This window comes from Passer domesticus, chromosome 15 (assembly GCF_036417665.1).
Source record: "Passer domesticus isolate bPasDom1 chromosome 15, bPasDom1.hap1, whole genome shotgun sequence".
Lineage (NCBI taxonomy): Eukaryota > Metazoa > Chordata > Aves > Passeriformes > Passeridae > Passer > Passer domesticus.
In genome coordinates, this window is record NC_087488.1 from 8,651,590 (window position 1) to 8,678,792 (window position 27,203).

Below are 27,203 nucleotides of genomic sequence, written 5' to 3' on the forward strand. Positions count from 1 at the left end.
TATATGTATTTATTGTACCTACACACAGGTGAATCTGATATCTGACGCATCTTGTATTGCCACAGTGTGAGGTTCTGAGCAGGGCTGAGTCCCAGCCCTGCAGCCTTTGAGTTAAACTGTAAAGTTTAACTCAAAGGGATGCAGGGGAAGCAGATCCTGACAGCTTTGGAGAGAATCTGCACAGACCTGTGCTATTTATCTTTTCTCTCTCTTTTGACTGTATTGTGAAATTCCCATTAATTTCACTCGCACTGCAAGTGCCAGCTCAAACATGAGGCTAAACTTTCCCATTTTGCACCATGTTGGCACAGGGAACAGGTATGAGGGTTGATTTTTGCTTCTGCTAGTGCAGCCTTTATTCTCAGTACCTAACTTGACCTTTTCAAACTAGATATGTAAAATACATGTGAAAGTCTTTACTTTTTTGGTCTGTTTCCAACATTATGTTCAGAATTATCTTGAATAGAGAATAAAGGCAGACTCTGTCCTTCCAATTCTGCATTCAAAAAATAGGAGACAGATGTAATGGAATCTCAAAGGGAGGATTAACTTTGAGTTAACAGACCAGATACTCATATGGTAGAAATTAACTTGGTCCTGGCCTTACACCAGCTGATTGTAATGATTAACTGTTAATTTCTTAAGGTTATTTGGGGAAAGAGATACTTTATATAGGACTTGAAAGATGACAGCACAGTAAAACAGAAAGGGAAAACATTGATCAGGCAGGTAACAAACATGCTTTTATCTACCTATTCATTTCTTGGTATTCTCAGCAGTACATAATATCTCCTGGGAGGTTATGTGAAGTAGAGATATGTGTAATTGCTTGTGTTTTCACTCCTTATTGATTATTCTTGCTGTGAGCATGAGAGGAAGAGATGGTGTAAAGGTTATGGCGTGCCAGTCTCCAAACACACTGGAACAGACACTCCAATCAGCAAAGGCTGTTTCAAATGCTAATTTGAAGTATAAGCCTTGATATACTTCTGTTGCTATTTTGCTTGGTATTTGTTATGTTGGTTGTTCCATAGTAACTGATTTACTTTCAAGTTTCTGTTCCTTGAAGGCTTAAACTTCCTGATGATTTGAGGCAGAAAAGAAAGTCTGGACTGAAATAAGGGCATTTTCTACATTTTCTTCTTGTCCTGCACAAGAAATCTAAAGGCTTTTTGGAGGGAAGGGAGTGAGGCTCTTCAGAGCTGACTCCAAAGCCCATTGTTGGTTTTGGCATGAAGGGTGGTGAGGCTGTCGCTGGTGTCCCAGTTGGGATGTAATCCATCTGCAGCAAGAGGGCTGGCAGCCTCTGGAGTGTAATTCAGGCCACCTAAATCAGTAGTTGATTGTTCAGAAAATGCAAACTGTGAATGAGGTTTTATAAATATTTCAGTCTGGGTTTGTGTCATCAGTTTTCTTGGGAGTGGTGGGATGACTTCTCTTGTATGACAAATTCCTGTTCTCATCAGTTTGGGGCTGTTGATGGGAGCATCCTTAGCAACAACCAGTGGTGGATAAGATAACTAAACCACATAATTCATTTTAATTCTTTCATTTCTTGCCTTCTGTAACCTTTCCCCTACTAATGAGCACAAGTCAGCTCTTGGAGCACAAGTGTCTCCTCCTGCAGTGAGCTTTCTGTCAGAGGAGGGTGGCTCCACACAGTGAGAAAACTCTCACGCCTGATGTGTCAGCCAAAAAAGACAGGACTGCTGTTTTTCCTTTTATCTTGGGGGTATTGTCATGGAACTGGGGCACTCAGGAGCTGCTCCTGATTGCACTGATGAGCTGGTTGGGGTCCACAAGTTTTGACTCTGAGGTGGGAATGGGCTATGGGCTTGTCCTGAGAGCCAAGCTTGAAAATCTCATTTATTTGAGTTTCTTCTTAATGCTATGTGACACAGGCACCTGTAAATAATGGTCTTCCTCCTTTTTTTTTTTGTGGTTTCCAAGGATGTTACCTCTCAAATGTCAAGTCACAGAGTCAAAGAATGGTTTGGGTTGGAAGGAACCTTAGAGATCATCCTGCCATGTGCAGGATGCCTTGCAGTAGACCAGATTGCTCAAGGCCTTATCCAACCTGGCCTTGAACACTTCCAGGGCTGGGCCATCCACAACCTCCCTGGGCAAACTCGTTCCAGTACATCACCACCCTCATGGTAAAGAATTTCCTCCTAATATCTAACCCAAATTTCCCTTCTTTCAGTTTATTCCCATTGCTCCTTGTCCTGTCACTGCAGTTCCTGACCAAGGGTCCCTGTCCTTGTAGGTCCCCCTCAGACACTGGGAGTGTGCTGAACTGTGTTAGTCTGTGAGGTCTCCACAGAACCTTCTCTTCTATTCTCCAGGCTGAGCAGCCCCAACTCTCTCAGCCTGTCTCCACAGGGAACGTGTTCCAGTCCTCTTATCCATGGCCTCCTGGACTGCCCCAACAGCTCCATGTCCTTCCCTTGGGGGCACCAGAACTGGCTGCAGCTCTCCTGGTGGGGTGACAAGAGCAGAGCAGGGGGCAGGGTCCTCCCTTGACCTGCTGGCCACGCTGCTCTGGATGCAGCCCAGGGCTTGGTTGGGTTTGGACTGTGAAGTCAAGCTAAGGTGTAAGAGGAATCAGTGGTCTTTGCAAGGAATATTTGTGTCTGTTCTTGGATCTGCCTTACATCTCTGAAGTCCAGTAATGTCACTGAATGTAGTAAAAATAGCCTGATGCTCATTTAAAAGGCATTTTGTATTCACCCTAATAACACTGATCACGATGTGCTAATTGGATGTTAATTGATATGATAAACACTATTATTACAAGATTCATTCTAATTCAACATTAATTAATTTACTGATGCTTTTGAGTGTTATTTATTCATGGCAGTCGGTAGGAATAGGGAGAAAATGCTTGACTAACACACTTCAGCAAAACTAAAAATAATTGAGATTTGTCTCCCAGGAATGCTACCATTTTCATAATTAGAATAGTCAGAAAAGCAAGCTTGTTGCAGAGATGATTGGCCTGCCTAGATAACTATTGTAGTAAATTAAGTTTAGTGTGTATTGCAAGTGCAGTATAGTGGAATCTGATAATTAGTTGGTCATTTGCAAATCATAAAAATGGTTTCAGTAATGACTCGATACTGACTGCAAGATAGAACAGATTTTTTTGTTTGAAATATGGTAGGTTGCTCCAAACCAAATGCTGCTTGCTTTTGCTAGAAACTGAGTGAATATGAGTGTGCTGCTGCTGCACACACACACATACATGGACCCTGAAGGTTGATTTTGAAGTTCTGTGTTATCACAACTGCTTTTGCAGGTTTGTGATACAAAAAGTTCCTGTCCTTGTTCTCAAGGCTTTTGTATTTCTTCATTTACAATGAATTCTGCAAATCATGTGAAAAAAAACCACATTCACCAAATTTTCTGGTGCAGGGTGTTTTCTGGATTTGTGTAATGGATGATGTCTGCCCCAATGGGTTCTTGAGTGAGTTTTGGAAGTGCTGCATGCAGCACAAATGGTACATAGCTGTAACAGGAGGATGACAAAGCTGGGGTGGAAGTGGTTTCTTTTAAATTCCCAAACTGAGAAATGTCTTTGGGTTGGTTTTTTTTCCTTAGAATAAAATAGAAAAAAAATCATCTTATGATCCAGCTGTGAATATGAAACAGTTCTATATGTATCCTCTATCTTTCTACCTTTCTTCTTTCATGCCTTTTATTTTTCTGTTCATGGACAGCAGAACTGAACCTAGATCTGTAATTACAGTGAGTTTCCTTTTTTATATAAATTTTTCAGGGATGCAGAGATGCTTATCAGCTCACAAACTCACTGTAGAGAAACTTCCAGTGATCTCATGGAGGGAATTTCCATCTGTGAGGCAGTGACTCTTCTCCTCTGACTGCCCTAAGTTTATGCTGTCACCCTCTGAAATGATTAAAGAAGACTCAAAATGCCCACATCAGCAGCTCCTTTGTTCCATGCCAGGGTTTCTTCTCAGCATGGAAAGAACATTACTGAAATCTCTCTTCAATGTTAAATGCAGTAGCCACTGAGTGCTTCTAAATTATGTCTCACTGCTTCCCTCCTGCCTTGCATTGATTTTTTGCTTGTGGGTTACTTGATCATATGAAGTTACAGAGGATCATAAATTGTTCCTGTAATTTTTGATAGAGTCTGAGACTGAAAGGTTGTAGAACAGGGATGTTGAGATAAAACATTACTGCAAAAAAATTGAATATCCACTCCTCAATAGCAGCATGATTTCTGAATTTTTTTCCAAAGTGCTCAAAGCTAACTCAGAGATTAAAAGTACAGGTAACAGCAGTTTTAAGGAAGTCTACAGAATATAACTAACAACACTTCACTCTGTAAGTCATAACCATCCCTCTCTAATCCCCATGCCTGGGGACAGTTGTGCAGGAGATCATCTCAATTGATTTCACCTCTCCCACTTTGCTAAGTTAAAACCCACAAGGAAAAGCCACACCTATGACCAGTCATGACAATTTTCTTCTTCAGGAGCTTGGTTTGCTTTGCTGGAGTCCCTCACTGGCCTGGGCAGTGGATGGGCTCAATGGGCACACAAGGTGCTCATTCCACTTTATGGTAGAGATTTTATTTACCAGAGGAGTTTTCTGCACAGTGAGCAGACCAGAGACCAGTGGGCATTTTACATATACATAATTGTAATAATTTTAAAAAAATATATATGTAATCAGTGCTCACCTGCAATCTTTTCTTTCACTGAAGATCTCCACAAGGACTACTATGGAAACAAGTGAATAATTTCTTAGACTGGAAGTGAAAACTGGCATCCCAAAGCTGGGACCAATGTTGCTAAAGGAAGTTTTCTAGATGCTGGCATAGGAAAAATTGTCTTTTTATCTAAGTACAATTGACACACACTGTTCTTCAGAAGTCACCTCTCCTGTGCTGGGTGTCCTCACTGGAGGGTACTGCAGCAAGACAGACCTTCCCCTCTTGAGCCTGATGGCACGAGATGCACCTGCTGTGATGGACCAGTGGGGCTTGGCTCCAGCAGGAGCTCTGGCTCAGCCCAGGGCAATGCTGCTGTTATCAAACCCTCAGACAAAGACTTCTCATCAGCTCCTGGCTCACTGCTAAATTGCTCAGTGACATTTTTTGAGGTTTTTATATAACCGTCCAACTACTTCTGTTACTAGGTCTGATACAAAATTTTTGTGTCCTAAATGAAAACATTGCATTTATTTATTTATTTATTTATTTATTTTTGGTCTTGCCACCATTTGAACAAGGCAAACCTGTTTGTGCTCTAATCAAAATGAAAAACGTTTTTAGATGAAAGCCAAGCCTGGAAATTTTCAACCTGCTGTGTTGTTGAGTTGTGAGCAATTGAAGAGGAGTTTATAGTGGAAATCTGAGTTCAGCAACTACCACTCAGCTGGCTGTTGCAGAAATGGTCCCACTGAAGGGAATGGAGCTGCTCCTAGGAGTTTAAGTAGGGGCTACAGAGCTCTGCCTCTTAGGAGTGATTATGGTTCATATCCTGCTGTAATGACAGGGCTCCTGATTGCATTTATGGATGTAATAGCAGCAAATACTCTGCTGAGCTACACAGCAATGACTCTACTAATGTCCTCTGTCCATTGATTCATGGACCAAGGCACAGGGTAGACACAGAGCTGTGCTCAGATGGAGTCAGCAGCACCCAGGTATCTCTGTGCAGAGGAAATCTGTTGGACAGCCAGGACAATACCAAACTGAGAACAGAAGGTGATGGGTTGATTTACAAAACATAAGATGGCTCACAAAATGGATTGAAAGATTGCTTTGTGCTGCTGGGGAAGTGTGATCCCATTAATTAACAGTAGAGGTAAGAGATCAGCAGGCTGGCTCTGAGTTATATTGGAGGATGATTGAGCATAATGTGGCATCACAACAAATGTGAAAATGATTGCACTGTCTTCATTATTCTGGAATTCAGTAGTACTGTAACAGTTGAAGATTAAGCTCTTAATTATGAGTATTGATTTCTCTGGGCATAGAAAATACAAGCTAAAATTGCACTAGAGCTGAGATTCTCCTGCTATCTTCAAAAGCAGGTACAGGTTTTCCTGCTAACACATTGATGTTGGGCCTGTCAGGCTTTGAGCAGGAAGCAAAAGGGAAGATTTTACTTTTCTCAGTAAGTTTGTGAAAGACATCTGGTGACAGAGCAAAATGCTGTGGTTTTGTTTTCAGTGGAGGCAGCCCAATAAATGCTCTTTGATACAAGGGCTGGAAGACAAGCTTGGGTGTGCACTTCCCCTTTTGCTGAGGTTCCAGTTTCTCTGGAGCAAGGCAAATGTGAGAAGTTTCTCTTCTATCCTCTGTTCCCATTGTGTAATGAAACAGCAAACTTTGAGGAAGCTTAAGACAAGTCCTGCTTTAAGGCCAGGGCTCTTTCACCTGTGCCAAGTGGCCATAAAGAGGATGTTCTGTTCACTCTCCCCACTGACTCATATGTGCAAAGCAATTTTGAGGGTAGAGCTGTGCTCTCAATATGGAACTGTAACAATCATATTCTTCATGGGTTTTGTTTTACTTTGTATTAACATTGTGGGGGTTTTATTATGGTTTATAAAGCACTGATAGTTTTTGGTTTCGTTTCTATTGACATTGCAGGCTTTTTATTAAGGTTTGTAAAACACTGGTCTGTGTAAATTACCACAGAAAAAGGGAGTTCCCTAAACATGTAGGAAACTTCTTTCAACAGGCAATACCCACACCCTGAGAAGCTTTCTAGGTGAGGTAGAGTGCACCTCCAGCCCACTGAGACTGCCCCAAGTGACCTGTGCAGGAGGACATGGGAATTCTCTTGTGTTGGCTTGACTCATTTTTCTTGAAGGCAGATGGTGGAATGTTGAGAGGTGAGAAGTGTAGTGAAGGCTGGGAATGGGGAGTGCTGCAGAGGAAAGAAGCTGTCCATGGATTCATTTAGGCTGCTGGGAGAGAAGAAGGTGATCTTGGCAGCTGCTTTTTGCAGGACTGAAGTGACTGAGGGTGGAGCTGGAATCAGCACCTGGGTTGAGCTTCAGTGCATGGGGAGAATGCAGTGTAGTGATGTACTGAAGTAGCTGTCAAATCCAAGTGCTTCCTTGAAATCCTTTTAGATTTTTATCACGAGTGAATGGTAGGATGTTGAGTGAAGTCATCTGATGCATTTTCTGTGTATCCTGTCCCAACAGCCTGGAGAGGATGAGCTCCTACCTGAGGCAGCTCATTAATATGTAGGCACTGACATGTTGAGCTAGGCTTTGGTCTGCATGGGTTTATATAGAAATGAAGTGGCTGGAGCTATTCAGGTCTTGACATTGCTCATACAAATCTGAAATCCTCCTGTATTTTTTAGTAAGCAGATTGTCAGCTGGATGTTTCCTGCCAATTTCATCTTCTTCACAAACCAGGCTGGTTCTTTATTGGTGAAGTAGTTTGCAAAATAAAGGGTGCTAAGCAGCCATGAGCTAAAACCAGGGAAGTGACAGTATAGAGCAAAGTAGCAGATAGTCTGACAGATGGAAAAAATGTATCATTCTTCCTTTGCGAAACTCCAGGCAGCCACGAATAGGATTATTTTTAAAAAGCCATAATAGCATGCAGGTGGTAAATGCAAGTATAAAAATCCTAAACCTAAAAGAGAAGGGAGGAAACTAGCATATGAAAAAAAAAAAGGGTTAGAGAAGGAAAACAGAAGAGAACAAAATAAGTCACTGCAGGAATTCATTAGAGAAAACTGATGCAGTGAGGTGGCATTTCAGGTGAAAATTTGAGAGGATTGTGTTCTACGTAATTGCTACATAAATGATAGTGTGGGTATTGACAGCAAGTTAGATTCAAATAAAAGGCCCACAATATCACTATTTTAAATTCCCCTCACCTTCTGCATATCATTGCAGAAAATCACTGATTTCGAAAGAGAGGTATCCAAAAATGTAATGAAAACCACTAAAAATATTTGAGTTCATTGGTGGGACATCATCAGCTTGAAATGAAAACAGTTTAAAAGAAAAATGGCTTGTTTTTGCAATTGCAATTGCCCTTCATTCCCCTGTCAGTTCTCTTTGCAAGCACATTTTCTTTCTCTCACAGTCCCTTTTTGTCCCTGTCACTCTGCAGAAACCCTGAGCATGTGCATGGCAAAGCTCATCAGCTGCACAGGAGAAAACAGTAGAACTGGGCCTAGGCTAATGGTCATCATAAACAAACTGCAAATTATAGAATAAATTAAATTTAAGCTTTCTTTCTGATGTTTTAATATTCCTCTGAGTCCTAGTGAACCATTGGTGGAGGGTTTTTTAAAGAAATACCATTTAAATTGTGTCCTGTGTAAAGTTAAGGATTACTTACGGAGCTAGAAATTTCCTAATATCTGGTCTGAATACAACAGGGGGCAATAAAGTTGCATTAATTTATGAGCAGTATTAAATTAATAAATTTATTGAGAAATTAATTAAATTATATTAAATTTAATTGAATTTATTTAATTATAAATATATATTGATTTAATAAATTTCTTTATCTTTGCCATAGTAAATTAATAATTTTATTTATTAATAATAAATTTATTAATTTACTACTGCAAAGAGAAGTTCCTTGTGGGGCTGTGAACAGGGAGGGTGTGCTCCGTGGGGCAGGAAGCCTCTGTGGGCTCTGTGCTGCTGGGATCTGTGTGTGCTCCTGGAGAGTGGCACCACTGCCTTTTAGCCCTTGACACAGCCAGCAAAGAGCCCCATTCTAGGCACAGGGGACACCTCTGACATGTACAGCTTTCCTGGTAAAAACAGTCTCTGACTTAGAGAAGTGTTGGAGAAGTTCTGCTGAGGAGAAGCTTGAAGGGAGAGTTGTGGGAGATGTTGAAACCATTCCCTTCTGGGATGTGCTGCTCCCATTGCAGCAGGATCTCTCTCGTGGCTGTCTAAAAGGAGTGTTTCAATTACCCAAGGGCATTTCAGTACAATCAAGGGCATCAAATTGTTTGATCACCTAAACAGTGCTCTGCAAACATTCAGTTGGTCTGTTTTTTCCAAGTTTATACTACTGCCTTGAACAAGGAGGAGATGCCCAAGAAGGATTAGGCAAAGGTCTTTTTTCTGTGTCCAGCCTTTATTTTGTAATTATTACATTTGGAAAAAAAAAGAAAGCTTTTGGTATTGTTTACTTTTTCCAGCATATGTTTCCAGTTTCAAAAACCTGGGGAAAAGTGTCTTTCCCTCTCTCTTAGTCTCACTTCACTCTTGGCAAATGTCTCCTTTCATGTTCCTTATATCAAATCAAACAGACATGAGCATGTGTTTTTAATAACTGTAGGAGATGTTTTGGAAGGTGCAGTGGGCTTTGTAGCTGCACTCAGGCTGTCTGATAACTGAGCTCAGGAACAGCCTCAAATTTGTCCTACAACCTGCAGCAAATGTCTCCACTGTGCAGAAGGAGCCTTGAGGTGCTGGGGATGAGGAGGTGGGAGGAGAAAGGGACATCACAAAAGGCACTAAGTGCAGAAACTGGTAACAGCTCAGATCTTAGAAATTTGAATATGTCCCCTTCTGGCAGGGGGGACACACATCAAGTATCTTTTAAGACAACACTTCCTTTCATTTAAAAAATAATGAAGTTAAAATCTGAAAGGGGAAAATTTGTGCAGAAAGATTTTTCAGCTTGGAGGGACTTCACTGCTTTGTCTGCTAATATTCAACATTTCAGGTTATTTCTAAATCATTTTTGTTGAGAAAGGTCCTTACAAGGTCAGAGCACTGAAGAATGGTGTTGTTTCATTGAAGAATAAATGTCATGTTTTGGATAAAATTATGTTTTTCTTACATTGTGTTCTGGTTTTTGAATTGCAGAGTGGATACACAAACCAAAACCAAAGCACTTTAAATTTCTTATTAGAAATGTCCCTCCAGCTCTTCAGTTTATCAGCACATCCTGTCTGAAGCTCACACTGTGGTGTTTGCTTTAGAAAAGGAAGACCAGAAATTACTCTGTTAAAATAAAAATGAACAGATATTTTCAGTTGTACTGGAAGAGCCCCACTCCTCCATGAAACAGTGAAGACTTGCAGGTTGCATTTGAATGTTCCAGGGCATATCTGCTGTTACCAATAAATGCTACCTGTCAATAATCCTCAGCAGCTTTCAGTAGCAGAGTTCCACCAGCTTCTCAGCAGAGCTGTGCTGATCATGGGAGCAAACAGCTTTGGCTAAGCAGGGGCTTTCCTTCTGGGGGAACATCAGCCTTATCAGTGTTTGAATATTTTAGACACTAGTCACAAACTTGGAGATGATTCCTTTGAAGGTTCAGATGTCTGTACTCAGGTGGAGCTTGATACAACTCATAAACATCTGGGTACTTGTCTGTGCTTGTGCAGCCTTGTTCAGGATGAGGCCCGTGGGCATGGGCTGCTGCCCAAGGGGTGGTGGCCCTGTGTGGGGACAAAGGAGAGGGGCACAGACTGGAGGGGACACAGGCTGGCACCCCTCGGGAGTTCTCACCCTGCCCTACAAAGGGCCTTTGAAGAAGGAGCCGAGGTGGAATGTGTACTGCTCTCTGCACCCCTGCCCTGTGGATACACTCAGAGATGTCCTGTGTTTTGTTTTTGAACAGGAAAAGCCAACAACAATGTTCAGTGGGATGAGGACTCCGTAGAATACATGCCAGCCAACCCAGTCAGGATCGCATTTGTCTTGGTTGTTCATGGCAGAGCTTCCCGGCAGCTCCAGCGCATGTTTAAGGCTATTTACCATAAAGACCATTTTTATTACATTCATGTTGACAAGGTAATATATCACTGGTTATAAATTGCCTGTCTCACCATCTGTCAGTCTACCCATCCTTGTCATCTTCTTCATCTTCCCTTTACCTCTGCTGCATAAAGTGCATGTCACTTTTTGTCTCTCCATCTGTTACATGTTTTGAGCCTCTTTTTTTTTTCCCCTTAAATTTTCTTTCTTGTTATCTTATTTATGTAACAGCCTTCATTTCTCCTTCTCTGTTGATGAGTATCTCCCCTTGTCTGTCTGTTGTACATTTAGTTAGCAGTAACTGATAAGTTGATGCAGAGTGAGGTGGTGACTCACTGGATGGAGAGCTGACCTGAGGTGCCTTGGGCAAGTGACACACTGTGAAAGGGAGGTGGTGGCAGTCACCTCCTTTACAAAAGCCCTTTGGGCTCTGTGATGACAAAGGTGAATAAAGCTAATCACACTCCTTAGTGATTACTGTAGTTGTAATAAAAAATATTAACCAGGGTTCTCTGCACATTTAGCAAAACAAGGTTGTGTGCCGTAGTAAGTGAGGGCAAAGCAATGGCAGCACTCAGTGAGTCAAGAAGTAGGGTAGGCCCTTAGTGAATACAGGGAGAGACAGTTTTGGGCAGAATAACTTGAATGTGTTACTCTTTTCTCCTGTAAAGCGATCCAATTACTTGCACCGGCAAGTGCTGCAGTTTGCCAGCCAGTACCCAAATGTGAGAGTCACCTCCTGGAGAATGGCCACTATCTGGGGAGGAGCAAGTCTTCTGACCACCTACCTGCAGACCATGAAGGACTTAATGGAGATGAGTGACTGGCCCTGGGATTTCTTCATTAACCTCAGTGCTGCCGACTACCCAATCAGGTACATGAGCATTTTAAGAATGTACATGTTTTGTTCCTAAAGGATCTATTAAGTTAAGCAATGATGTGTCTGTGCTGTGCTGCAAGAAGCAGAGGAGCAGTTGCTTTTGTTTTATAGCAGAAAACTCCTGTTGGTGAGCTGGTGTCTGACAGCCACAATTTAGCCAAGTATTCAACCACCTGCCTGTACCCTGTGTGTCTTCCATTTGCCTGGGGGGGAATTTCACTGAGAGGCTGCTCCAGTTTGTCATTATTTCCAGCAAAAGGGGTACCTGCAAGAGAGGATGAGGAAAGTAGCCAGAAGTGCTGGAGCTCAGCAAATGAAACCCAGGCATGGAGAGATTCCTCCCTCCCAGGGCTCTGATTTACAGTGTGATTTGATGTCTCAGCAAGGGTTGCAGGTATGAATATAGATTCAGGTACTCCTCTCCTTTCTTTTAGTACTTTTCTGTGGAGGATAATGGCTGTAGAAGTGACAAATAAGTTGCTAGGAGTCAGTTATATCTTCAGCACCAACCGTTGCCTGAACATCCTCATTCAGATGGCATCAGGCTAAGAATTTCACACACCATCACATGATAAGTCTTGTGATTTTAAGTGAAATTATATTCTTTCTGGATTTACCTCACCCAGGCCTCAGAGCTGCATTCAGTAAGTTTACTATATTGTGCAAAATAGATAATCTCTTAAAAACCCCCACCCAAACAAAAAAAAAAAACAACCAAAAAACCCCAAAAACAACAACAACAAAGTCACCCAAAAAACCCCCAAGTGTCCTGAAACTGTTTTTAGGTTTAGGTTGTAAGAGTTATTAAAACGAAGGAAACACAAAATTCTTGTGGCTTCTGTTTCCCTCTATGCTGAAATGAACCAGTGAAAGAGGAAGTGACTTTCTTGGGTGATTTCCTGATGAGGGATGATACAACATGGTTTTAATACTCCTGGAAAAGAAATATGCTTCCACTGGTGAGGTTTCTTCAAGATCTCTCTCGAAGCTTGAATACCTTCCTGAAGGTGCTCTTTGGACAGAAATCACCACTGAAGTGAACAACAGCAAAACCCCTGAGCCTATGCCTTAGGAAGGATTTTGTGAGGACTGACAAAAGGCTTTATTGCTGATACCCATTTCTAGGTACTCTTAGTGAAATGCAACACATTTTGGGGAGAAAGATTAGAGCACAAGAGTTACTGAGACTGCCTTGATATTACAACATGGGGACTTGAATTAACAAATCATACTTTTGATGTGCAACAGGAAGAGAACTAACAGTTTTGACATATCAACCTTGCCCATAAGGGAGAGTATGTAGTTTCCTGCATATGTCTTGAGTTTTGGAAAACAAACTTGTTATTCCTGATTATTCACTTTCCTGGTGAGGAATGCTGTATTGATGCTAAACAGTGGACTAATGCAGGACCATAAAGGAATAAGTGGGTGATGGCACTGTGAATTAAACAGGATAAATTGTAGGATTTGCTGAAGATCTGGTGTGGTCATACACTAGTGCCAGCAGGTGTGTCCAGTTGTCCTGTGCTGTTGAGCCCAGCCTAAGCACAATGTAATGCTGAGGCCATGACCTGGGGCAGTCTGAGCTGTTCCTAGCTCCCTGTGGAGCAAATCAAACCACGGGGCCAGATGGGGTCAGTGGCTTCCAGATGTGGCCACCAACAACCACTGGCTTTGTGGGGCAGACTGCAGTTGATCCAGTGTTCATGCAGTCTGTGGGATAGTGCCATGCTGTCCCACAGTCATTCCACCTCTGCTGGAGAAATTCCAGGCACTTGTTTCTTCAGAGGAGGAGCTCTGGAAGGTCATGCTTGCCCCTTGCAGCCACTCTCAGAGCTCTGTGGCGGCCTCTTGGTGGCTCTCGGTGGCCCTCAGCACCCAGGCAGGCTCTGAAGTGCTCACTTCCCTTCCTGCCAAAGCACTCTGTTACCAGAACCGAAGGGAACATGCTTCCTCTTCATCCCATGATGCACTTCAACAAAAAATAACAAACCTTTGTAGTGCTTCAACTTCACTGACAGTGACTTACAAGTAACGTTATTTCTTTTAATATGGAACATTACAGCTATAAACTGTGAAAGTCTTGTCTCATCAAATATATATATGAGTCCATTTAATTTTCATGATGGAGGTGCTATAAATTATTATTATTTATGATCTTTAGGAAGGCATTACCTCCCTGCATAAGCCAGAGAGGACTGATTGTTTTTCCAGGAAATAGTAAATAGGGTGTTTGGGAGATTCTTTTTTTTCTTTCAGACCCCATGCCATGATTTGTCAGATATTGGGCTAGGGGCACTTTACACTTCTCTCTGGTTAGTCATACTGCAGTGGGTTTTGTTAGGTTTCCTTGCATAAGAACATATGAATTTTGTGGATTAATAGTTTTTATCCAGAGCTGCTTCATATTAAGCTGTTGCTTCCCATCTGCCATTCCATCTGTAATACTGAAACCTTTACTACTTCTCTTCTGATAATAAAAGCTAATCCAGCCTTCTAAGTCAAAAAAGCCATACTCAATATGTGGGGTTAATACAATATGATGAAGCCTAAATCTGTCCAGGGAGCAGTCTGGTCTGTTCACAGACTACAGCAGAATTGCCAGGAGCCTTTCATCCTTCAGAAGAGATGTCCAGAAGCAGATGTTCAGCATCATAAAATATAAAGGCATGGGAGAAAAATATTAGAACTATTCATTTTGTGAGGGAAACAATTAAAAATGTGTAAAATAAAACATATGCATGGCAGGAAAATCCAGATACCCTTATTATTCCTCCTCATGCCTGAATGTTTTGTTTGTGGAGTCCAGCGCTAGCACAGAGGAGATTCTAACCCATGTGCTTCTCCTTCTTACTGAGTACAAACCACTGGCAAACAGTCTGGAGATAAAGGTGCTTCTTTTAACACAACAAAAGTGTTTCCCTTTAATCAAGAGGCAATATGTTATTTATTGGCCTAAGTGAAAAGATGTGGTGCATTATCCAGCGCTGAATTCATTCAGCTCTGTTAAACATTCTCAGCAGGAAAAGGAGGGGTGAAATGGCCAAAAACAAACCTCCACAAGCAACTCAGAGATGGGAGGTTGTGTGACTGTCCCTCCTTTTGCTCTGGGCTCGTGAATAAAAAAGAAACAGATTTGCAGGCTTCTCAAGAAATCATCTGTAACAGTCATTGCATTCACAAAGAAATAAAAGAAAACATCACCTCCTTCCTTTTCCTTAACTTTTTTTTTAATTTTAGTGGTATTTTTTCATAATTTAAAGTCTTTTCTTTTGACAGCCTCTTTCAAAACCTTATGGGAAAGCTATTGATGTCTTCAACCTCTTACTTTACATGGCTATCTATTTGCATTATTTATTGTCTCTGACAAACAGCATAAAGTAGTCAACCTTATGTTCAGGGACTGAAATTTCACTCCCAACAAGGTGAACTATGGTAGAGCATCTATTCATGCTGAATGTTTAATGTGCATTGCAGGAGTCCTTGGATAATGTGGCAGGTGAAGTGTTGCACCACTTAAATTAAGAAGTTTAATGAGATCATTTAACAGTGAATATCGTGTCAGTGCTTACCTGGCCACAGAGCTTGTATAAAGAATAAACATAATGAAACATTTGAACTATTTATAATTTACAGTAAATCACTGAGCCTCAATCACCAAAGGGATCACCAAATCTAATTGCCAGCTAATGCTTGGTCTTTAATAAAGGTCAAGCAAAATTATTAGCAGAAGCTTGGGGAGTGCTTCAGAATAGTAAGAAAATAAAGTGTCTTATTGATGGAGTCAGGAATGCAGATACAACTACATTTTTCATTATGAGCAATCAGATATAACAAAAGAACTTTAAATAAAACCCAGTGAAACTACTTGTGTTTTGCTGCTTGGCATTATTTTAGGATGAAACTGTGTAGCCCTACTTCCCATAAAAACCTGTGTTGGGAAGCCTCAGTTAAAATGAGACACATTCAGTAGAAGTTTGGGTCTTGAATGGAAGGTGTAACATAATTAAAACAGCACCTGAGGTACTACACAATGCAGGGAGTAAATGGGATGATCTGACTGGCCCAGATCCTTTAAACAGGTGCCAGTATGGAGATTTTCTTTGCCAAGCAGAATAACACTGAGAAATTAAAAATAACTGAGCTAGCAAATAACTATTGACTGACCTGTACTTGCTTCATTGTATTGCCCTCTGTTGGACAAGGTGACATTGGCTGATAAAAAACCAAAGTGATGACTTCTAAATGAGGTCCCTGGGCCCAAGAATATTTGCCAAGAGTGAAAAGGTGTGAGTGCAGGGAAGAGGTCTTCAGGTTTTCTTCTTGTGGTAGGTGAAAATAATTACAATCAACAGATTTTAGGAAGAAGTTCAACCTTTGGGAAAAATGCTTTAGCACTTTTTAAAGTTATTTTTCAGGTGCTAGAACTACCTGAGAGATCATGTCCTTGTTTCTGCCACAGGCTCAGTTTCATCCTCTGCAAAGCATGGGTGACTGCCATTCTGTAGAAACCACATCAGGGATGATTTCTGTTCTGTCAAATTCACCATGACCTGCCCCAGTTTCACCTGTGACCAAATGACACAACTTTTGGAGCAGGTGACAGGGAGAAGAAAAGAGAATACAGTTTGCCTAGAGCTGGGTACACCAGACTGGAGCTACCCAGCTGCTCTCACAAAACATCTCAGCTTTTGCAATGTGCAGGCTTGAAAGGCAATATTGGAAATACAGGAAAATCTCCTCTTAGAACTGAAACAAAGCACTTAGCTTTCACATACAGCACTCTAGCTCTGGGAGAAATGTCTGAGACCCAGCTGTGCCCTCTTGATGGCTGTGAGCTTAGAAATCCCAAAGCCAGCAGGGCAGATGAGAGCTGTGTTATGGCAAATAAGGAAAAGCCATTGGCTCAGAAGGCAGTTCCACTTTCTCTCTGTCTCACTTCTCATCAATTTGACTGGACTTAATTTAACAATTCTGTGTCTCACTGAGATTCAGACTTCAGAGCTGTCCTCTAGAGATCTCTCCTTCCTGGCACTGCATAAATTGGTGCTAGACATGAAAGCCTGGATAAAGGATACTGACTTTCCAGGGCTGCGTTTGACCTTACACCCCACATGAAGTGTTGCAGTGCTGATCTGAAAAGCAAGCCTTGCCACTAGAATAATGTACCAGGCACCAGGCAAACAGTACAGCGTTCTTTAACGTGCCCTTTGGAATGTTATCCTGGGCTGAAGCAGTGCTCAATCGTGTCCCTGCATCGAGAGGGGAGTGCAGCACAGGTAGCTCTTGCACTACAACATCTGTTAAGATGCCAGCGCCTGAGGTTTTTATCTCAGGATTGTCACTGACATTGTATGTGGCTTTGTTTTCTCAGAATATTGTTATCTGGCAAGCCAGATGTCAATCCACTCTTAATGCTTCACAGGGAATCTTTTTTCCTGTCCAAAAGGAACTTTATCAGTGTTTTTCTTGAATCTGCATTCTCTGAGAATTTCAGATTTGCTTCTTTCTTTAATCCCTCAAATAACCTTTTCTTCTCTTCTTTCCTCACTTTGCCAGCAGATTTGCTTGAGATTTATGTATATTTTGAAAGTTATCTTTTTGATTTGCTGTTCCACCTCTCTGTTTTACTGTTAAGTTATCAATGGTTGGGAAAGCAGTGGCTTTGTGCGTGGTCACAAATGGGTGGAGTAAAATGGGGAAATTAATGTGGCTAAAAAAGTTTATTTACCTCTCATGTTAGCATAATGTTTTCTTCAAGCTGGTGAATGTTAGTGATGGAAGGCCCACCCTTCCTCTGTGCAGCTACAGCAGCTGAGGTTATTCCTTCTGCCCTTCCCTCCGGGATTTGAGGATATAAAGCAGCTTTTGCTTTGGGGAGCTGACATCTGCAGCTCATAGTTACTCCTCTGGGTATTCAGTAGTTCTGAGATGTGCTCCACAGCCTGAAACTGGCAACAGAAATAAATGCACCTCAAACTGGAATTGGCTCTCCAGGCATCTTTACTGTGCCTGCAGATTAAAGATGCATCAGTAAGGCACAGTTTTAGAATAGGATTTTTACTCAAAGTGCTCTTGTACTTGGCAGCCTTGGCACTGTTGATTACAGTGCTGAACAGGGAGCCCTTCCTCTCTTCCCATGAGAACTGAAGCATCTGAGCTGGTGTGTGGACCCCGGGAGATGTGCCTGGCAGAGGAGAGCCCCAGATGCCAGACTTGCAGTTTGGTGGGCACTGCAGCCTCTGAGCCCTGTTGGGCTGCCTGCCTGGGGGCCCCTTCTCCTCTGGCTTGGCTCTGGGGCTGCTCACAGGGAGGTCCTGAAGCAGAGAGCCAAAGGGTTTTCATCTGTTTGCCATTTGCTTTTTGGATGTAATTTATTTTTTACTTATTTATGACTGAGAAAAAAAGTCTGTTTCCTAAAAAGAGTTAAATGTGAGTCTGCCTGGATTCATTTGCCATTCAGCCTGATCTATAAACAGTAACAGCACCAGTGTTGTGATAATGTGCACTGAAGTTCCATCTTTTGTCATCAGGATGCTCTGGTAATGCCTGGAATAGTATTTTTGTGAGGGTAACCAATGTGTTGGGGCAGAGGAAGGCAGTGAGCAGCATGAGGGATCTGGCCAGCTCTGTATTTCTCCTTCACAGCTCCAGGAATATTTACAAAACCTGGTTTTCACTTACAACTTGTCTTTGTGGACAAATAGTGTGGGGTGACCAAGAAAAGAGTCCTTTGTGCAGAATAGCTTTTGTACTTTACAGCCATCATTAGGAAAAATTCCCCACTAGCTGCCCCATCATGGCAAGCCCTTCCCATGGTATTTAGTTACTCACTGCATTCCTGGGCAAGAAGCTCCAGTGGAGTTTGAGCTGCAGTGGGATGTTGATCATCATCAACATCCAGGTGTGACCTTCTCCCTTGCGTGCTCTCCCACAATTTTGCTCCAAGTGACTTTTACTTTGGATTAAGTCTGAGGTGGGAAACAGAAGCTGCAGAGGAACAGTCCTTGTGGTGCTTACCTGGGTTATGTGAGCAGAAATTGTAATGTCTCTTCAACTCGCTTGAGTTTTGCTGTGTTTTTTTCGAAAGTTCAGTGCAATCATTATAAAAATTCCAAAAGCTAAAAGTGCTTGAAAGAGGGAAATGTTCCTATAAAGGCATTGCATTTTAAATGTGCCCTCCCTTCGTGGTCCTGCTGAATTCTCTCAGGAAATTAAAAATCTGCTGAAATTGCCATTAAGACGCTCTTTTGTTTAGATTTCAGGATGCCACTTACAATAAAACAGCTGCAAAATAATATCTGGTGGCAGTTCAAAATGAAGATAACACAACATGTGCTGTTATACCTTTCCCAAGTCACTCTTAAATAGTTGTGAACCAAAAGACCATTAAAGGGTGAGCCAAAATGTTGTTCTGATTCAGTCTTTTAGTTGTGATACAGAAATAGGAAGGAGAGGGAGAGATTAATAAATTCTTTCTCTTGAAAATAGGGCTAAAAGTCTAAGAGTTGAATGGTATTTAATGTTGAATATTTGTTAGCTCTTGATCAAACTTGTCAGCTCTGTAGATCAAATTCAGGATCTGTGAGCCTGTCCAGTGCTGCAGAGCTTGCAGAGCTTGGGTGGCTCACAAGAGAATTGGGCACCTCTGTGTGTGGTGTTCTTCATCTTCAGGGATCTGCTGCAGAATGTGTCTCTTTTTCCAAAGTTGGTTTTTTTTTTTTCTTTCTTTCTTTCTAGTCCTGACTAGTGCTAACTGATCAAAACTTTGTATCTTGAGATATTGTGAGAGCTTTGACCTGGCAGTGCAGAATCAGAAACCCCAGACCAGAATTTTGCTGTGCAATCCAAGGTAGAATTAGGGACTAGCTGGCTTTTACACTTGCACCTTACTACAGTGGAATACTTCTCTGCTCAGCCTGCACAGAGCATTTGTAGGATACCCCTGAATCTCCCTGTATAAAGAGCAGTGCTGAATGCCACTGGCTGTTTGTGGTGGCCCATCTGTAGCTCCAGGCTGATGGGAGGGGATGAGGCCCTAAATGGTTCATTGTAGCACATTCCACTCTGCTGCACGCAGTTTAATTATATCCATCATTCAGCATTACTTGATGAACCAGCTGGAGGCACAAGCATCCCTAAGCTTTCATCAGGATAATTGCACTCTTTGCCACATTAGGAGCTGGTTTGGGGCCAAGTCTTTTCCAAATGCAGAGTTGATCTTGGTTTAAAAGTTTGCTGCCCCAAAGTCACTTCTAGCAGGTAATCTTGCAACAATGCATTCTTGGGATAGCTGAACACTAAAAGGTCTATAAATCCAAATTGGTTATTTGTGTCACCTTATGGCTTTAATTGAGGCAGCCTCAGATGTTTTGGCAGTTGCTCAGATCACTATTCATATGATGGGATGCACTGTGTCAGTCAGGTGCAAGGTGGCTTCAGATGATTCCCATGGCAAGGGCCTGCAGGGGCCGTGGCTCTGCTGGCTCTGCGAGGGTCATTGCTAAACCTTTGTGCAGCTGGTATTGTGTGGGCACTGGGGCTGCTCCCATGGGGCTCGAGTCATGTTACAGGTGGCAGCTGCAGAGCTGCAGCTGAAGGCTAAAACACCCTGATCTTTCTTCTCTCTGGGAAAGTGGTACGTGTGGTGTGTCACAAGATACCAGTGCTGGGTATTGTCACAAAGTGCCTGGAGAATCATTTGTGAACCACTGCAGCCCAGAAGGGGAGAGCCAGCCAGGAAATGGCTCTGTGTCACAGCCTGTCCACTTGGTAGTGCCAGGAGATCACTGGTGACAGATTGCATCACTGAAGTTCATGTGCCTTTTCTAGAGCTTGTTCTTGAGTTGAAGTGAAACCCTGGTTCTCTTCTGATGGAATGAGACTGTGCTGGTTGCAACTCATTGAGCACAGCAGTGAGCAGGGACATCAGCCTCCCACCCTGCCAGGTGTTTTCTCAGCAGCCCCAGTTATATCAGGGTGTGGATCTGAACATGCCCATTGCCAACATCCTCTCTGCCACGGGTTTGTGCCTCATATCCCAGCTCTGCATTCCTCACTGACTTACTCCAGAACAGTCTCAACCAAGAGTAGGGCAAGTCATCAGGTGGCACAAATTGTCAAAATAAGATCATTGCTCAACCCAAATAAAGGTGACAAAATGTGACCTTTTGTTGTTAAAACCAATTAAGTTTCTTTCCATCAACTCTCAGTTCATTATCCCTTTCACACCCCAGGCCCTGTTTTTCCATCTTTTCAGGCTTGGTGCAGAATTAATGTTAAATCCCATTAGCCTGACCCCGTTTTCCCTGTTTTGCCTTCTGGTCTTTTGCATTGATGCACGCCGACAGGTTGATTCAGCAGCTCAGGGATCAAAGGGAGTGGCAGGCCCAGGAGGAGCTGCAGGAAGGGGCTGGTTTGTAATAATTCACTTCACTTTTGAAGGAGTTTGTGAAAGTGCCTCAGCACTGGGGTCTCACTGGGCAGGTGAAGAGCCCTGGGCTTCCTCCCTGGCACAGAGAGCACCACAGGGACCTTGTGCTGGTAGAGTCCCACCACTCCCCCCTTGGCATAACTCCAGTTAGGAGATTGCAGCTGCTCACTGGATGGGTGTATATTCCCTCTGCTCTTTTAGAATGTATGAGATGGAGGAAAATGTTTATTTACCCAGGTCCATCTTCCCCACTGCATCAGAAGAACCACCTGCTCTCAGGGCAATGTCACACAAAGCTGGCCAGTTTTTGTCCAGGATCACACTGCAAATTAAACAAGAGGTTGCAAGACCCAGAAGTGCTGAGTTTTATACCTTGAGCCCTTTTAGGAGGGGCTTTCCTGCTTCCTTTCCCAGCACGAGGAGGGTGGTCTCAGCTCCCTGCTGCTCCCAAGCTTAGCGTGAGCAGTTTCTGCTTCTTTATTGACATGGAACACGGGGTGTGGCAGCAGGGAGTGTCTGTGAGCTCTGGGGAGGATGCTGGGCTGGGCCATTTGGGATCCTGTCTGTCCTGCCTTCCCTGCTGGAGCTGGAGGTGGCCCTGCAAAGAGGGGCTGGGGCAGAGTGGCTTCAGCAGGGAGAGTGCAGGGAAGGTGTTCCCTGAGTCCTGCATGAGCTGTCCTTGGTGGCTGTGGGCTCCTGCTGGCTCTGGGGTGTCCTGGACAGGGTGGGAATGGCTCTGCTGGGACAGAGGGGGAAGAGTGGGGTATCATCATCCCACCATCAGCACAGTCACGGTGAGCAAGTTATGTTTCAAAAACTGAGAAATTTAACATTAAAGCTGGGTAAGTGGCACCCTAACTCCTGCATTCAGAAAAGCAAAGATTTCTCATGACTCTTAAGCTGCAAGACTTTTGCAGCAGATGGAGGAACACACAGCTCACGTGATGGACTTTAAATCCCAGCTGGATCTGCTGAGTAGATCCATCCCTGGCATGGCACTGGCCCGGGTGACACCTGGGGGTGCTGGAGGGTCTCTGCTGTGGCAGGGCAGCAGGGCTGCACCCCCAAACTGACAGACCCCACCAGGCAGAGCTCTGCCATGAGAGGCAGGGTGAAGGAGGTTTCTTCCTTCCCACTTTCTTGGAAGAAACTGAGCATTTTTAATTATAATTGCTCAACAACTATCAAATCGTTTTTCAACAATTAGCAAATCATTTTTCATATTGACTTGTACAAATAAAATTTCAGATGCACGCGGGAATGTGTGAATTGGATGAAGTGAATGGTTGCTTTAAATCTCTGCTCATATTTAATTTTAATTTCTCTTTTTGCACAAAACTCTTGATAATTTAATTTTAGAGATGGTGAAAAAAACTGCTGAATATAAACCATGCCATGTAAAATGTACACGGTATAAACAAACAAAAAGCTCCTATTCAGCCCAATATCTCGATTTTTTTCTTTTTGTACAAAGTCTCACTAATTTGAGTAATGAACTTGATCATTTCTGAAGCTCACTCCACTTGCTTATTTAATCAGTGATTATTGTTTTCATCAAAATGGGATGTATCGTGTAGGCAGATGAGGTTCTACATGAATATGCAGCAGCAGAGAAACACTGAAAAAATACAAAGCAGTGAGCATCATTCTGTACTAAATAAAATCCCAGTGCTTTTATAAAGCTAAAATTATATCATGTTTACTTTTAATAATTAAATATCCTTGGGTATTAGCAGCTGGTTAGTCAAGTATTTCAGTACTCTCTTTTTTCAGATGCTTTCCAGCAGATATTAAGTGAACTCAGATGTTCTTGTGAGACAGGATAATCCTGTCTGTCTTAACTCTTTGTAGTGCAGCATCCTCTCAAGTGACATTCTGGCATCCATAGGACCATGGCCCATCAAGAGGTTGTGGGAGTTTGCTGTCCTGATCCCTGCACTGAGGCAGTGATTGGAAATTGAATGGTTTGTTATTATAATAACAGGCAAAGGCAACTATGTGAAAAGCAAATATCTTGGCAAATACTTTTCAGCAGCTTTAGCAGTCATGTAGTAATTGGCAGCAGTTACATTTGCTGCCACTCTGACAATGGATGGGCCTTATGGAAAGAAATGGTTGCTTGGGGAGTTTTCCTATAGGGAATTACCTACCATGAGACAAGACAGGGAAAGACAGAGCACCTCTGAGAGTGAGAGGAGGACATGTTAACATGCTGTCACACATGGAACAACACGTCTTCACAGCCTCTAAACTGGGAAACACCACAAAACCTTTGTTATGATTTCCCACAGCCTATTCCAGGGACACAGAGCTGGGTTTGTGCTCTGGCTTACACAAGCATAAACTGAGTGCACTGCACTGATTCTGGAGCATTACAGATATGAAAACAGAATAAAGCCCTTTGCATAGTGCTTTATCAGTAGGAAAGAGAGTAGAAAAAAGGGTTTTTTTCCATTGATTAAAGGACTTGCAAGAGAGAACGTGTCTCACTATTGAAGGTACTGAAAATATTTTAAGGAACAAAATATGGGTAATTTGTGTACTGCTTTCTTCAAAGATGCACTTTGGGCAGAAAGTGCATTTACCAATGTTTCTGTCACTCCATAGGGTTTTTTTTTTCTAGTGAGAGAAGGCCCTTATTGTGACACAAGTTTTAAAATAGAAAAATGCTGAAAAGAGAGATTGTTTTTTTCCTTATAGGATTAAAACTAAGTAAATAACTTCAATAAATTTAGAAATTCTGAGCATGAATGCTCTTTAGATGTGTCTCAATGTAAATAGCAGTGTGTGTAGGTAACCTCTTCAGGTGCACAGCTGCTTCCTGCTCACTGTCTATCAAAATGATCATTTACGTCAACACTCAGCTTCCTTATTGATGGAAATGAAAAATGTGATAGACCTTTGACAGTGTGATATTAAAACAGCCTTTCTGTGCCAAATTGTCAGCAGATTGTGTGTGTTCATTAGCTCCACACTCTGCGTTCAATCAGTCCTCACACTCTAAATAGAAAAAGGTTAAAAACATTTGCATTTGCACTTGTTGGTGTCATCCACCAAACGGGTGCTTTTTTTACCATGGAAATCACAATTCTTTCCATTTATCCTGAGCACAGCTACCTTGGAATTTGCTGACTGGAGTGTCAGTGGCAGCTATTAGTGGAAGGTCAGCTAAAGTGACTAAGGGGAGCGTTGTGTTTTGTGTGAAGCCCTCTGCCTGCCTGTGACAAGATTCCCAGCAGCTCTTCCCAGCGTGGGCAGGCTCCCCTGCCCCTGCCTGCCCTGCTGCTTCTCCTGCATTGTATCATCAGTTTGGGAAGGAGGCAGATGTGCCAGTTCTCTCTCTTAAACAGCTTTCACAAGCCCCTGAACAGAAACTTCTGCTCGTGACCATGACTGCACCACTGCCCAAAGGAAATCTGCTTACTCAAGGCTAGCACCTTAGTTTGGGAGAGTGGCACTGGGGGATGTGGTTGAGTGATGGGCTTGGCAGTGCTGGATTCAATGCTCTTAAAGGTCTTTTTCAAATTAAGCATTTCTGTGATTCTGTGTTTGGAGCTGACATAATGCTGAGTAATCGTGTGATTCTATGAATGCGAAGCATTTTAGATCAGAGTGCAAGTTGAAGAGTCTAAACCCCACGTTGCTGTATTTTTTCTGTGCTAATTTGCATTATTTGAATTTCCAAATTTGAATAATGGGAATGCCAGCAAGGCTTGATAAACAGTTTTTGCCAGCACTGATAAAAATGAGAGTTTTTTTCATACATGCACTTCAACTAGACTGACATCTCTTGTGAATGTGGTAGGAGAGGAATTTTGCTTTACTACTGTATATACCTTTAACAAGTTTTCTAGCCCTTATCTAAGTTAGACACACATCTCTGCCTTTACATAAAAATATTTATTTGAAATAGGCATTTATAGGCCTTTCTGGCAAAGGCTATCTCTCAAGCACACAAATTCTGGGCTGGCAAGATGAAAAAATAAATAATGATGGTGATATGCTGATGATTCATAAACTTAAATAGAAAATTGTTTAACAAATCAGAGTGAAGCATTTTCTTCCTTTCTAGCAAAATACCTCTGAGCTGCATGCATCAATACCAGGTTATGTAGGGAATAAGTCATCCTGCACGTAGCCAATTTTCTTTGATTATTTTCATGTCTACCAGGTCTTACGCAGTTGCACATTTGGAAGGTACTTCAGAAGCTTTTGTTATTCAAGTATTTTTCAGTGCATTTGTTGTTGTTAAGCATACAAATAATCTAGAGTTAGCAATTGCATGCAATTAGATTTATGAAAGGAAAACTACCTTAATGTATTTTGTAGTTTTACTCTAAAATATAGTAACTTGCAACTTATAGTGGCTTTAAAATCAGAGAAAGAGAGCTGCATATGAAATGGTATTACACAGTAGTGGTTTTCTTATTTACTTTTTACTGCAGCAGCGGGGATGCTGAGAAAATGTCATTGTCACAGACAAATTAATTCCTAGGATCAATTCAAAGGTACTCCTGGGACTGAGGGCATTCTGTAAAAATGCTTCATAAACACCAGTGAGTTAAACATTGGTGAGCTGGTGACATATCTGTGGTGGAGATGGACAATCTGAGTTATAACTGGATTGGCCTCCCTGGAAAAGTCTCCTTAATAAATGTACCTGTGCCCCTAAGAGATTGAAGATGAGTTTAAGGACAGCTCTCAGCTCTTGACCTTGTGTGTAATCCTTGCACATTCTGCTTCTGGACACGTGGACATGTGAGCCCTGACCCATGAAGTAATTTATGACAATACAGTGTGAAAGTTGCATCATTTTGGGAGAGCTCCAAGTGTGCTATAATTCAGCACTTACTGTTCAGGGCTTCACCAGATCAGAGACACAGTGATTGCACCATTGTATGGTGTATTTGATAAGGTCCTGGAGATTTTAAATGCTGTGTTGAAATTGTGCTATAAAATAATTGGAAATTGAGTAATTTACTTTTTTCCCAGTGAATATTTAAAGAAAGTCAAAAGCGACGTTACAAAGTTTTAATGAGTGCATGTGGTGAGAATTTTATTATCATAAAAGCTGTAGGGTTTATCAGCTGTTACTGGGCTGGAGTTTTTCATTAGCCAAGGGCCTTTCAGGGTTTCATGGGATATAGCTGGAAAACATTCCAAACAAATGAATATTCTATTTTAAAAGAATAATGAGACATTGAGGGTTTTATAGACTCCAAAGTTTGCTAAACCAATATCTCTAATTAGATGGAGAAACTCTCTATAGAGGCTTTGCATCAACGGCAGTACACACAGCAAATGTTTTAAGCATTTACATATCAAACACTGCTGGCAGCATTTTGGCAGCAATCCAGAGCTGTAGATAGTTTTAATCACATTTGTTCATTAATCCTTGGTGGAATTCTCTTATATGGTCTCTTTAGGATTTTCGTTTAAGCATGTGCTGCTGCTTCTCAGCAGTTGGCTTATTTATTTATTTTATAAATACCATCTGAAGCCTTTAATTTATAGAAAATAGGCTGTGGAGTGGCTCAGGAAGCAGACGATGCAGTATATTCTATTTTCTCCCAGCAGATCTCCTTTGTACCCAGGCATTTATGTACTCTCACTAGAAGAGGTTTATTCAGCAGTGTGCCATCTAAAAAAGACTTCCACTCTTTTTTGACTATGCGAGTTCTTTTCTTTTCCATAGGAAACAGACAGTGGTTGAATGGGAAGCAGTAATTGAAAGCACAGCCAAGATGACTGTATTGCTAATAGAATGTCTTGAGCATCGTACAGCACTGGCAAGGCTGCAGGAGAGGAGCTGCATCCCTTGTGATGAGTGATCAGTGCCTGCAGCATCCAAATGCAGGAGGCTGACACTTTGAAATACACAGGTGTGAATTCCCAGCCCAGATGGCAGCGCTGGTGCTGGAGCACAGCTCTGATCTCCAAGTACTCCAGCAGCTCAGCTGCTGAGGCAGTAGTTTTCTTCCATTATCTTGTTCCTCTGTTAAACCTGACTTGAAAGACAAAACAAACCATTTAAGACAACTCTGTTGTAAAAGCAGAGGTATTAACTGTCACCCAGAGCCTTCCTTATGCAGTTGGCCTCTGAAATCATATCTGCTGTTCTCATTTTTATGGTTTGTTTTATGAATGGCT

The 27,203-nt window shown here is 42.1% G+C and overlaps 1 protein-coding gene across 4 annotated transcripts in view; it reads left to right on the plus strand.

Annotated features, from left to right (window-relative positions):
• Nucleotides 1-27,203, plus strand: part of XYLT1 (xylosyltransferase 1) — a 175,607-nt gene that overhangs the window by 102,853 nt on the left and 45,551 nt on the right. For all 4 annotated transcript variants that reach the window (XM_064390643.1, XM_064390644.1, XM_064390645.1 and 1 more), the window contains 2 exons: nucleotides 10,604-10,776; nucleotides 11,412-11,614. In XM_064390643.1, the coding sequence (XP_064246713.1) occupies nucleotides 10,604-10,776; nucleotides 11,412-11,614 (376 nt within the window). The remainder of the gene's footprint in view (nucleotides 1-10,603; nucleotides 10,777-11,411; nucleotides 11,615-27,203) is intronic.